This window comes from Gobius niger (genome assembly GCF_951799975.1).
Source record: "Gobius niger genome assembly, chromosome: 14".
NCBI lineage: Eukaryota > Metazoa > Chordata > Actinopteri > Gobiiformes > Gobiidae > Gobius > Gobius niger.
The window spans coordinates 23172681-23187082 of NC_136865.1; the positions used below are offsets into that span (position 1 = coordinate 23172681).

Here is a 14402-nt window from a genome sequence, read left to right on the forward strand (position 1 = left end):
CTCGTAAAAAGGAGAAGAAGCGTTCAGCTAGCAGTTAGCAAGTAGGCTAGTCCGGGATACTTTTTAGAGTCTGTTAGCATTAGCCTCCTCAATGTATTTTTCCTATAGCTTTTAGCATTAGCCATCAAACATCGCAAATATGAACAATCACAGTGTTTTCAGCTGTTGTCAACCCATCGACCACATAAAGGGGATGTTAAAGGCAAGTTAAAAACCATTAATGAATGTACAGACCTTTTAAAGCAGAACTAAACTAACTTTTGCCCCTAGAGGCCACAAGTGCCACTGCAGCTGTCGTACCATGTTGTTTTGTTTTTTTTACTAATTGTCAGTGAGAGTAAATACTACGCTGACAGAAAAGACAAAGGGAGAGAGGGATATTGTACATTGTGCCACAACCCAATTACACAATGGAGATATTTTTTTTCCGTACAAACTTGGCTGTAAATACTGCTAAAGTGGCGCTAGCCCACAGTTAGCTTTGCCCGTTACCCTGTTAGCTTCTTCTGAACGTGAATACAGTCAGGACTTACCTGCACCATGTCTTAAACCTCAGAAATGTGAGCCAAAAGTGATTTTGTGGACAACTGAGAGCAGTTAGGGAGATGTTTTCCATTAGTGTGTATTGGGGCTGCCGGGTCGGAGGCAGGGAGAGTTGTGTCGTTTTCTGGTCTGAGACAACAGGGGGAGATGAAAGACCCCCCAATCATCCCATTAACATTTGTATTACCCTCAGAGAGACTACGAAAAGGATCTATTATCGTAAAACAGCAACAAAAAAAAGAGAAATTATGTAAATGCCATGAAAAGGACAAAACATACTTCACCATATGTCAGTTTTGTGCCTGACTTTCCTATTCATTTGTATGGGGGTGGAACATTCAATTTAAATCGGGTTGAGGGCTAGCATACTGTAGGCATTTATAGGAACATACTCAGAGCTAAAGGCATTTCTGTGATTTCTTATGTTGGAAGCTCTTTAAGAATTAGATCAAGGTGGATGTTTTGCCCAATCAGAGTCATTTATAATTAACATCAGTTTAATCTTCCTGTTGTCAGAACACTCTGCTGGTGGAAGTCCCTCCGTACAGAAACCAGAGACTGTCCACTCCCGTCCACGTCAACTTCTACGTCTGCAACGGCAAACGCAAACGCAGCCAGTACCAGCGCTTCACCTTCGTCCCCGCCACCGGTGAGAGCATTCATATCCCAGGGTGTTTGGGGAGGGGTCAAGAACAGTGGTGAGAAGTAAGAAGTACTTTTACTCAGCAGGTTTCTGTACTTTCTACTCCACTAGCTATCATTGGGGTATTTTGAATATTGGTTGAAACACGTGTATTTTTACAGTCATTGCTGTAAAGTCTGAAAACATTAAAAAAAATACAGCATAATTCTTTCAATAGAAATGACAATACAATTTGTATCTATAAGCTGCAGTATCTCCCACCTACTCCATTTAGTAATATTATTATGCTGTTACGAATACAACTTATCTACTGTATAATAATAATGATAATCTACATAATAATATATATACGATACGATATATTTGACGATATAACGGACAAATTACTTAAAAATCCCAGGGAAATGGGAAATTCCTTGCAAATATGATCTTCTCAAATAATGTACATCATTCATTTAATTTTACTTTTTAGCCTGTTACCTGCCACCTGAGGGTTAGAGTTACAGTTACTGTTTATCAATTGTGCATATCCAAGTCTTGAAGTGTATTGACTTCAGAGCTTACAGCCTGTATGCCAGTGTGATGCCTCATTTGAAAGCCAAGACCTTCTAATTTCTAAAACTATGTGTAAGATCTGTGTGAGTGAAACACAACTTGCATCACATTTGCCGTTTCTAACCCTAATCATAAGCCTAACCCAGGCGGACGGCTGCTCTGATGGAGCTGAGCTTAAAGAGACTAGATGCAAGTTGGCCATTTTATACTCACTACTGCCGCCTCAGGTCATACGTGTAACTGCACTTTCTATATTAAGCTCGTGCATTTGTTTAGTTTAGTTTAGTTTAGTTTAGTTTGTTTATTTGAGCAACAGATGCATACAGGTATAGTATACATATAACATACAGAATTTTTCACAACATAAGAGGTATTAGTGCTGCTCAAAGGGAGTAGGAAGAAGTTAGTTATAACTTATAAGGCCCTACCCCTCCTTTCAGACTTACACAACTTAAACTACTGCTCACGGCACAATATTTTTAATGTATAATTAGGCTTTAACCATGAGATCTATGCGGCAATTCCAGACTGAGGAATCCCAAATCCCAAACAGTAAAGTCATTAGTTCATAACATTCTTGTGTTGCACTTGCATAAGGCTGAAGGTGCACATTCTGGACATCACATAAAAAATCCGGATTCACAACATACTTCTCATTATCGGATCAAAATAACAAGACAATTCATAGTTCAGGAACAGATGATTAATTACAGGAGTTTTGCATACTTTTCCAGTATTTGCTTTCTGTGCATGACGGCATATTCAGACCCGAAATAACAACTTTTTGAGTGCAGGATTCTAGAGGCAGTCGTGGTGAACAGGTCTGATCTCATTCTACACATTAGGACATGGTTGGAACATGTAGAGGGAGGATAACACATAATTTTTAACATTTTTAAACCCTGTATAGTCCCTTTAATATTAGCTGCAATTTCTGTCTGTGCCTAGTCCTGCCTTCAGTCAGAATCAGCTGGAGTGGTCATGCAAATTATACTGTGTCCACACTGATATAAAGAAATGATATCGGTATAACTATATGTGATACGATAAACTAAACTTTTTCTTTTACTTACGTTATAATCGATCTGAAAGTGAATACACACAGTAACATACCTCACACTTCCAGACCAAAGTCTCGAATCAATGTCATATGAATCTGGTTTTTGCAGGTCAACATAGCAAAAGGTAGAGCTACTTTGTCTGTTTATTGTTTCATTTTAAAAACAGTCATTATATACAGTATATACACACCAAGGAAAATGGGCCAATCATTATGAGCAACTCCATTTTGGTTTAAGATGTCACCTATATTAAAACTTTCTTACTCTACTCGAATATGTCAGAGCGCCCCTTGCCATTTTACTTGCTCAGTCTTATTGAAAACACTTTCTACAGTGTTTTACAGGCAAAGACGGCGGACAAACAGATTCTATTGCCCATTGTCTGGTGGTTAGCGAGGGAGGAACAAAGCAGCATTATTATTTGGGGGAACCCTTTATAATAAAACGTGTTATTTTTCAAACCTGGCTGCGGCTGTTGTGCCTGAGCGCTGCTGGGCGGGACGGGGGGACGGGGGGGACATGGGAAAGGCGAGTCTTTTCAATAGAGAAGCCAACGCCAAGCTAAATATAAACAGCGACTTGAATGTAAAAAAGTAATTGGTGCAGACTTGGAGCGCGGAGCGAGTGGGCGACGCGCAGCGTGACTCAGTCGGACCCTGCCTGTCCCGCTGTACGTGTAGGCGACTTACTGTCCCGTAGTGAATGTGCAGCATTGTCCCAGGACCAAAGAGGGAAAGAGAGAAACAGAGAGGAGTCCCAGCTGCGGTCAGTGTCTCCTCCGGGTCAAAGTCTAGGAGGAACTCGCGGAAAACATAGTGGTTTGGCACAACTTGGTGAAACGTGAAAATGCCGTGTTTTCAGTGGCGCTGGCGGTTTTTGCATTTGGACGAAGTTTGAATCAAATTAGGACTGAAAGAACTGATGAATTAACTGTACAGGGCGTAAGTTTATTACAAATTCTCAACTAAAAGGCCCTTTTTACATATGCTGAAAAAGAGACTTGACTTTTAACAGCTTTTCCCTCACACACCGCGCTTTCTTAAAGGGGAGTAATATGCTAAATCAACTTTTTGGAGCTTTTTACCATGTTACTAAGTTGTTCTCTCGTCCAAAACATACCTGTATCTGTGTTTCGACCCACTCGCGCATCCTTGAGTTATCTTTGAATCTTCTCCTGTGGCTGTTCTTCTCCCAAAAAGCTCCTCCTTAAGTCCTACGTATCCAGGAAGTGCGTTCCTCAACAATCGATTTCTTGCAAAGCTTAATCTTCTCATTGTGAAGTAGAATCATTTGCCATAGCTTCACCACCACACAGGCCAACAGACTTTTTCACCTTTTTATTAAAACAGCTGCAATGAAGAGGGGGGTGGTAATGTCTCACGGGGAGATCGCCTGAAAACCAGGAAGTGAAACTACATGACATTTAAGATCACTGTTTAAGATCAATATTGAAGTTAAAGATGATACAGATGTGTTTCAGGTTATTAACACATACCTGCAAACAGCATAACACCCACAAGGGCTGGGTCAAAATATCAGATCGCAATACTTTTTATTGCAATAGCAAGTATCGATACTTTATTAAGTATTACAATACTTTCAATGTTTGTGTCTGGAGGCATTTTTATCATGCACTGCTTTATCTCACTGCAAAAAGTAATCTTGAAATAAGTAAAATTTTCTTTTGTCTTTGATTTGACAGATTTGAGAGAGTCCATGTGGTATTTACACTGAAACTAAGATTAAAGAATTCACTGCACTGCAAAAAAAGATCTTAATTTGCTTAATAAAACAGTTGTTTTATCTTAATTTAAGTGTAAATATCTTGCCCCAAGGACAGAGTTCTTGAAATTTAACCCAAATCAGCGACAGATTTACTTATTTCCAGATAACCTTTTGCAGTGTTTCCAGTGACAGTTACACAGCACTATGTTACATTTTGTGTTTATTTTCAATCTTAACACTTCAAATACAGTAAATGTCAAATGGCATTTGGTTTATAAACTTTGGACGCATGACTGTTTTCTTCTTAAAGAGACTAGATGCAAATTTGTCATTTTAATGCTCACTACTGCCACCTCAGGTCATACATGTAACTGCAGCTTCTATATTAAGCTCGTGCATGACGGCACTTCGGACCTGACGTAACAACTTTTTGAGTGACAGGATTTTAGAGGCAGTTGTGGTGAATAGGTTTAACAATTTTAAACTCTATATAGTCCCTTTAAGGTACATACATTATTTATCATAATTACTGTATCGCAATATGTATCAGATTGTGACAAAAGTGTATGGTCCCAGCCCTAATACCCGTTCTTGAATTCAACTTAACCTTCTATCCTTCTTGCCATCTATAAACCTTGATCTATTTATTTCTCTTGGCCAAAATACTAAAGACAAGCGTAAAGTTATTTATGGACTTGAGGCATATGTTTTTGAAACGCTTCAGTGCATCTGATGGAGTAATGGGCTGATAAACGTCCAGCTCAAGGTTGCTCTGGGACACCTGCTTTATTCTGATTCTTAGAGGTCTATCGCTCTCCTGTTTGAGTTTTCTACTTCAGTCTTCTCTGTGGTGAGGAATATTTCATTTTAAAACGAGCGGCCCCGTCGCTGTGACATATTTCATGAAACACATTTTGGAGAATATCTCGAGCTCAGGTCCAACTCAAACAGGACTTTTACTGTCGAAGCGGCTGGAAGTTTCTCATGTTGGTGACTCAGTCCTTTTTATAGTTTTGGAGGCTTTTCAAAGAGAGAGCGGTCATACGGGAGACCGAGTCCAAACTACTCACTGTTCAAGGCTATATATAATAATGTCCGCTGAAGTTGCGTGATTTTTTGTGCACCAAACTGAAGCCACAAGTGAACTACAGAAGCGAATATTTTAGTGAAAGTGATACGTGGTTATCGAATGCTTCTCTAAACAAAAATGGAGGCGTTTATTTTTGCTCAACTATACAACGAAGGGAGATGAATGACCTTTCGTTTGGGTTATATTAGTTCACGATGTCTCTTCACTGCTGTAATATAAATTATCTGAGGAACTTTAAACATAAAAAGAAAGCTCTTATAACTCAATCATTATTAGTGACAATAGGTCCATTTTCACTCAGCTTTTATCCAAACACACAACACAATCACCTTATTATTGTGCCTTATTATGCCTGTAATGTTCAAAATGCTGAGACATAGAGACACGTATTGTTCGGTTATCTTGTAACAAGCACTACAACTGCCATGAAATTAGCTATTTATGGTAAGCTCTTCACCTGAACAGAGCACATTTTCTCCAGTTTGGCTTAACTCGAATCTAAAGACTTCTTGAAAAAAAAGTAACGTTAGTCAAAATAGCAACATAAGTGAAATGAAGGATGAAAATGCATCAGAAGAGCGGGGGGAAAAGTAATGAAAAAGTGACAAAAAGCCACAAAGGAATGACTGAAAAGTGATATAAAGCAATGAAAATGTGGGGGGAAAAAGGTGACCAAAAAGCAATGAGAAAAAGAGCATTTCACAATATTGTGAAGGGAAAACCCCAGGATCAGCAGCAGGTTTTATACTTAATGCGAAGCCACGACAGAGCTACAAAAGGTGACAAAAAGGCGATGAAAAAGACAACAACAAAAATTGCTTTTAAAAAATAAAGCAGCGACAACGCAACAAGTTATGATCTGTTTTGTGGCCTTAGCTTTCAAATAGGCGTCACACAGGCCTATAGACCCTTTAATTGTTTGTAAACATTTCGGGCTTAGCTGGAGGCAGGAAGTGAGATTCCTATCTATTTCCATTGTAGCTGTTGTCATAGTAACGATAAACAAATGTCTAGCTGTAATATCAGATAAACCTTATTTTATCGTCTCAAATGTCGTTCCTCTTGTTCTTGCACCTTAAGCCACAACAGGACCACATTTTTTTGTTGTAGTTTTACACTTATAATCGCTAGTTTTAGTTTAATGTTATTTCTCTTGATCACTTCCTGCCTCCAGCTGATGTCACGGATGATGTCAGCAGTTAACCCCCTAACTCCCGCCTGAACCAAGCACATTTTCTCCCGTTTGGCTTTACCCCAGTCCTAAAGCTTCTGGAAAAAAGCTGTGAAAATAGCCACAAAACTGAGACGAAAACAATGATGGAAATGTGACAAAAAAGTGAGAAAACATTGACAAAAAAGTGAGGAAAAATTGATGAAAAAGTGGCAAAAATGTCACAAGAAATTGACAAAAAATTTACGAAAAAAATGACAAAAATGTTACAAAATGTGACAAAAAAATTAAAAAAATATGACAAAAATTTGATAAAAAATTGACAAAAAAAATGACCAAAAAATGACAAAAATTTGATAAAAAAAAATGTGTTAAAAATGTGATAAAAATTTGACAAAAATGTGACATAAAATGACAAAAAAAATTCCAAAAATGAGTTGAATACCAACAAACAAATACAACAAAAAAATTATGGAAAAAAAATCTGATGACGTGAGAAAAAAGATCCTCTCGGTTCAGGCGGGAGTCAAGAGGTTAAAGGGTCTATAGGCTGTAAGCTCCAGTCCTGAAGCTTTTGGATTTGGGTAAAGCCAAACTGAAAATTCACTTGGTTGGTCTAACTCTAGTCAACAAAAAGATGACTTGACTAAAATTCTGACAAACTATTTTATTTTTGTTACCTGTTTGTGATTCTTCGTAATCAGTTTCTCTGTCCTCCTCAGTCCCCACCATAAAGACCGAGCCCCACGACGACTTCGACTCCCCCCTGGTCTGCCCCTCGATGCCCCTCCACCCGAAACCGTTCTTCCCTCCTCAGACGCTGACCCCCATCATCCTGAGCGGTCCAGGGACGGGCTTCTCCCCTGTGCCCCCCACCCCACCGCCACCACCGCCGCCTCAGCACGTCAGCCCCAAACCTGCGCCCGTCCCGCCGCCTTCACCCGGTCCCAAACTCCACAGCCTACCCCCCACGCCCTTACCCCCGCAGCAGCCGCTCGTCGTCCCGCACGTGTCGATCATCCAGGAGACGCCGGGGCGCTTCGCTGCGTCTCCGCTGTCCCAGCCCTCCACGCCCAACAACGGCCCGCAGTCGCCTTTTTCTGCGACGACGACCCTCCCCGCTCCGAGCGCCTCCCCACTGGCCCCGCAGCCGAAGGAAAGGTCCCGGGACGAGGCCAGCACCCCCTCCCAGGCCTCCCTCTCCGTCAGCATCAAGCAGGAGCCGCAGGAGCTGGACCAGATGTACCTGGATGATGGTGAGTAAGAGTTTTGACTTTAAGGATTAAGATTAAGGCGAGACACGGCAGGTGAAGGTATTGATTTTTCACGCAGTGGTCGAAGTGGAGATTTTTATCCATTTTCCTCCCTTTACATCTTAGTTTTCATGTCAGAGTAAAAACATGACAAAACTCACCCCGCATGATGTTTATTTTATGATGTTTTGTCCGGACACGGAAGTAGCTGCTGCGCCGCGTAGAAAGGCTGTCTTTCCCGCGGGTATTCATTCATAAATATTGACAGATTTTACATCCACGTGTCCTGCTGAGGGTCCCCGTGATGACGCTTTCACCCAAATATGGTGTTTTTCCTCCTACGAGACGCTGGTGCGGAAAAGTCGGAGAACGGGCCGCGCAGTCGCTACAAAACTTCAGGGCTGGTTTTCTCTGAATGAGAGAAGCCGCACTCGGGCAGAGCCTGAGCCCTTATAGAAGCTCCCACAGACTCCAAACTTTACAGTCTGAGACCTAACAATATTTTGAAGGAGGGATTTTTTAATATCTAATTCCTAGCCTGATTTATTCAGCTTTGAAACCAAAAAAAAACAGGCGGAAATTGAGTTTTTACAGATTTTTTCACTGATGATTAGTTTATTGAAAAACTAAACAAAACATCCAAAATCCCCTCTGAATAAAATCTTAGTTACTAATATGTCAATAAAATAAAACCATACATTTTAATCTGGCTCAATTCATTATTTTGATTTCGTTGCCCAAAATATAGGCAATTTTGGCCATTTTAATCCTCAAAATGCCTTATTTTTATGTGAAAACATAAAATGACAGAAAAAATGCAATACATTTTTTTCTCATATTTATATCTGTGATGTTCAGAAAAAGTTTCAAATTGATATCTCTACATTTATTTTTTTTCCCTATTCACCTGCAGTGTCTCGCCTTAAGGTCATTAATGGACAAGACATGACTCATTTTGATCCAGGAACAGATCGAGCAGCGTTTGTGAGGATTTTAACTTTCGAAATGATATAAAGTTTATTGACAGAGCGTTTATCGACACCGCCGGACCAAAAGAATGTGTCCATCTGGATTTCACTGACTGTTCTGATCTCCAAGTTGGTCAGGTCTAGACTCAACAACACTATGAGCCCAAAGAATGAGATCAGCTGAACCTCCTCAATCACCAGGTTGTTCCATCCATGGATTTCTTCTTCCCTGATGACACAGGCTTGTTCCAAGATGACAATGCCAGGCTCACATTGTGAAAGTGTGGTTCAGGGAGCACGAGACATCATTTTCAGACAGAGTTCAGCCCCTAACCCCATTGAGGATTTTTGAGATGTGCTGTAGAAGGCTGTGCACTGTGGTCACACTCTCCCATCATCAATACAAGATCTCAGTGAAAAATCAATGCAAAACTGGAACTTTTGGCTAAAGCTTATTGAAACAATGCTGACGCTCAAGGTGATCCAACCAAATATTAGCGCGTGTGACCCCTTTTTTATCACTTTTTTAACCTCTTAACCCCCACCTGAACTAAGCACATTTTCTCCAGTTTGGCTTTACCCAAATCTAAAATAGTGACAAAGACGAGATGCAAATGCAACAATAAAAGAACATAATAAGAGCGACGAAAAAGTTACGAAAACACATTAAAAAAGTGACAACGCAGCAACAATGAGAGGCAAAATCTTGGTTTTGTAGGTCTTAGCTTTCAAATGGCAGATAAGCTTTTAGATTTGGGCAAAGCTAAACCAGGGAAAATGTGCTTGGTTAAAGGAATAGGCTACCGTTTTTACATACTGAGATATGTTCTTACCTGAGCTTTGACAAGTTCTTTAGGACCTGTCTGGTCTTCACCCGTGCCTTCAGTCACGTAAACACAGCACAGACGGCGTTAGCATTTAGCCTCTCTTCCTCTCCACTATAGCTCCAAAACAGGTCAAGATAGAAGCTACCAAGCTCTTCCACGTTTCCCTATTTAAATATGGTTACGTGAAGTGTTACACTACAAAGTATAATTACACAAAATTGTATTAGAAAAACATTTTCTAAGCGGATAAAATGGGAGACTATATTGTAAGGCGTAATAATACCAGGAGTAATTTGGCATCCGCACAGTAAAGTGAAGATTTCTGCGCGGATTTCGAACTACTCCTGGTATTATTACGCCTTACAATATAGTTCCCCCTTTTATCCGCTTAGAAAATCCACATTGTTTAATTTTGTGTAATTATACTTTGTAGTGTAACACTTCACGTAACCATATTTAAATAGGGAAAACGTGGAAGAGCTTGGTAGCTTCTATCTTGACCTGTTTTGGAGCTATAGTGGAGAGAGGGAGAGGCTAAATGCTAACGCCGTCTGCGCTGTGTTTACGTGATTGAAGGCACGGGTGAAGATCAGACAGGTCCTAAAGAACTCGTCAAAGCTAAGGTAAGAACATATCTCAGTATGTAAAAACGGTGGCCTATTCCTTTAAGGCTGGGCTTATGCTAACAATAAACCCGGACGCACTGTTGATCACCTTTACTGTGCTGTCACCTTGAACTTAAAGCAAGGTCTGAATAATACTTGCATATTTGTTTTGGCAAACTTAAACTGTTGTATTGCATCGATACAATTACATCTGGGCCTGGGGGGGCGGTGACTTAGTGGTAGAGCCTTATTACCCAAAGGTTGGCAGTTCAATCTGATCAGAGCGTGAATAAGAATTTCCCCCCGGGGACAATAAAGTCTATATAGTTGTTCTTTGGCAAGACACTGCTGCATTTACGTGTAAAAGCCTTTTTTTGTGATTTAGGGACAGGCATGTTCATCGGAATTTTATATTTTCTCCGGTTCGGCTTTACCCAAATCTAAAGCTTCTCGACTGGCGTTTCCACTGTATAGGCCAGAGTAACGCCTCATTTGAAAGCCACGACCTAGAAAAACTGATGTTAACAGATCTTTTTCCTCACGTTGTCGTTAGTTTTTTTTAAACTTTTTGTGCACTTTTATTTTATTTATTGATTTATTTATTTGAAAAAGAGGGACAATACATATTAATGAACATTGTAAACAATGTAAATATGCCAGATTATAGCCTTAGGCTAATTTCCATCTGCAGACCCCCTGGCAAGTTGATGTTACACACGAGTTAGTAAAAACATACAGAGACACTATATACAGACTATGTACAAAGAGACAGGAATGAGAACAGTGATCACATCATGTTAAAACAAATAACAATTACAAGAGTGGACAACAGAGGAGAATATAGAAAATAGTAAATGCATCGACTGTATTGCACAAACCTCAATAATGCACATGCCCTGACAGACCTGATATTGCACTGACCCATATTGCACCATTCTTTATTACACTGACCCGCATTACACTGACCCCTATTGCCCAACCCATGTTATCGGACCCTTATTGCACAACCCGTATTACACTGATAATTGTACCTCTTTTTTTTATAATGCACTAAGCATGATCACATGTTTGTGTGCCCCTCAGCCACACTTTTAAATGACTCCTGAATGTAGGGAGACTTGTGCTTTCCCTCACTGACAGTTTTCATCCTCGTTTTTGTTTCCATTTTGACGCTTTTTTCAATAAGTTGTTTCAGGAGGTGGTTAAGAGGTTAGAATTCAGAAGAAAAAAAAGCTTTTACTAATATACTGTATAATCCTCAGCATCAACAACCAATGAATGCACTGACTCCACATGAGCGCTGATTAACACAAAACCCGAGTCAATCACAAATCGATTAAAACGTGACTTATTGAACGTACGTGTGAACAGTTTGCTTTGGGAGCAGCCACTTCCTTCAGTTCATTACTGACTCGATGGAACGGTGCCATGACGTAAATCCTATGCTTTACTTTAATAAGAACTCGCTTTTGCACTGTACGGCGGATATAAATGTGACCAGAGGCCAGAAGCTGAAGCTTAGAGCCTGCGAGTCGAGGCTTTCATAAACCAAACACTTCATTTCAAAATGTGGAAAATATTAAGTCGCCAAATTAAAAGACAATGAGCTTTTTATGGAGGCACAAAATGGCGTCGGCGCAGCACAGTGTCCGCAGGTGCACGTTGGTCTTTAATGGGTATCGCATGACTCACGGCGTGTACGGCCAAGGAACTGAATAACTTTGGCACGGAGAAGTGACTTTGCAGGTTTCAGGGCAAAAAGTGTCCCTCTGTTTTCATTTAGAAAAAACAATGGACAAAGCAGCATTTCAGATAAAATTCTTCTCCACAACAGAGCGTTTTATAAAAGGATTTTATTGGCACATGGTTTTAGCAAAAGTATTTTCGGACTAAAGCTGTTTTTTAGTGGAATCAGTGGAATCTTGTTGCAACTTTTACTCTCGCTATTAAATATGTAACGCTTTTCAGATTATCATATGTTGAGCGTTGGCAAAAATTTGACTTAATTCAACTTTCAACTTCTGGTCGCACTGCACAGCCATTTAGATAATGTCCCACTTTTTCAACTCTCTGAAAATAGTGATATTCTTATGCCAAGACTTCTTTCATTTCACAACACCTTTTGCCTAATTGATCAAATTTGCTTTAAAATATCCTTATTATCTCTGCTTTATCTAATGCTTCGAAATCTTTAGGAATGGTAAATGCCTATATTTTTTCTTTACCCAAATCTAATAAAATACAGAGGCATCAAGAGCCTCCCACACCTGCAGCACAGTGGAGGCGACACAAAAGGAGCTACGGGAACAAAAAAGGGACCAAAGAGTAGATGGTGAAAGACTGTTTTTGAGCGGAGGGAGCTGCAGGAGGAAGGAGGAGTTCGACCAGTGCAGGACACCACGCTCTGAGACGGGCCCAGGAGGCGCTGCATCATTTCAGAGGATCAGAGGAGACAGAGGGCGGCCAGGTTTCCCCGACCTCCAAGGTCATGCGGGTCAGGTTGACACACAGTGGCAGCTCAGGACTAACACCTGAACACTAGTTCATTGTACGCTTGTCCAATGACAATAAAGCACTTACTTTTCTTTACTTTTATAAACAAACAAAACTAACGAAAATGATACGAAAATGAGGAGGAAAACGCTACAAAAAAGCAACCAAAGAATAACAGAAAAGTAACAAAAAAGCTATGAAAAAGTAACACAAATGTGACGAATAAGCTATGGCTCAAAACAGCAACAAAAGAAAAACAGGAAAGTGACAAAAAAAGCCGCGAAAGAGCAACAGAAGAGTTGACAGAAACACAACAAAAAAGCGATGAAAAGAAAATGTCAAAAACGTGACGACAACACGGCAACAACGCAAGGAAAAAGATCTGTTTCGATGTGTTTTCTTAGCTTTCAAATGAGGTGTTACACTGGCTTATAGGCTGTAACCAACTGGAGAAAATCCACTCGGTTAAGGCGGGGGTTAAGAGGTTAAAACAGTATTAAACGGCCTTAAATTTGACTGGCTTCTGCCTCAATATGACCTACACTCATAAAATGTGCAATATTAGGTGTCCTAACTTTCCGGATTAGGACTAATTGCTTCCCTGTGTATGTTCTTTTTTGTTCACTGTGGGGTTTGCATATTCCCTACAGAGTCAATAAAGTAAAATGCCAGTACGAGTAATCCCTGAATCTTTGTTAACTGTTGTGTTGTATAATTGACCTCTCAATAGCCTCACTGTATCATTCAATACCTTATTGTTAAGTTTTGGCAAAGAATCAATACTTCTTGCTTCAGCCCTCCACTTTTATTACAACCAGATTGTTCAGGGGAAGCGCTGCGGGGTCACTGCGGTCGCATTTTGATTAGATTTTATAAATTTGCTCCTGACACTTGTGCGTTCTCTCTTTTCTCTGTGGTGATTTAATGAAAGAAGCCGGGGCCTCGCGTTGCTGCTGCAGTGGGATCTGGATTCCTGCAGAAGCTGCCCAGAGTTTGATCACATCATAAAAGTCATTCCTCTGACCCCTTTTATCGACTTCATCCACTGCACACAATTCATGATCTCACTTTGGCTCCGGGCTCTGCTACTGAGGGGACGTGGTGTTTGTCAGAATCCAGCTCGAAAAAATACAAGGTCTGGACACTGTAGCACTTTAGAAATGCATTTATGATTTTCATACCAGTGTGTTTTCAAGGATTACGTAATCATTTTAATAGAGACAGAGAAAGGCTCTAATGGTTGGACAGTTTAGCTTTGAGTACATTGTTTGTAATTTGCTTCTTTATTGATGATGGGAGAGAGAGACCACTGCGCAAAGTCTTCTCCAGCACATCCCAAAGATTCCCATCGGGGTTAAGATCTGGACTCTGTGGTTGCCCGATCCACCTCTTGCTCCCTGAACCTCTCTTTCACAATGTGAGCCCGATGAATCCTGGCTTTTTTTCTTTGGGCTCGTAGTTGAACCTG

General features: G+C 40.3%; 1 protein-coding gene across 1 annotated transcript in view; it reads left to right on the forward strand.

The window, feature by feature from the left end:
- Positions 1–14402, forward strand: part of nfatc1 (nuclear factor of activated T cells 1) — a 103851-nt gene that overhangs the window by 70872 nt on the left and 18577 nt on the right. Inside the window, exons 8-9 of the mRNA XM_079570911.1 lie at positions 1060–1192; positions 7511–8044. Of these exons, the coding sequence (XP_079427037.1) occupies positions 1060–1192; positions 7511–8044 (667 nt within the window). The remainder of the gene's footprint in view (positions 1–1059; positions 1193–7510; positions 8045–14402) is intronic.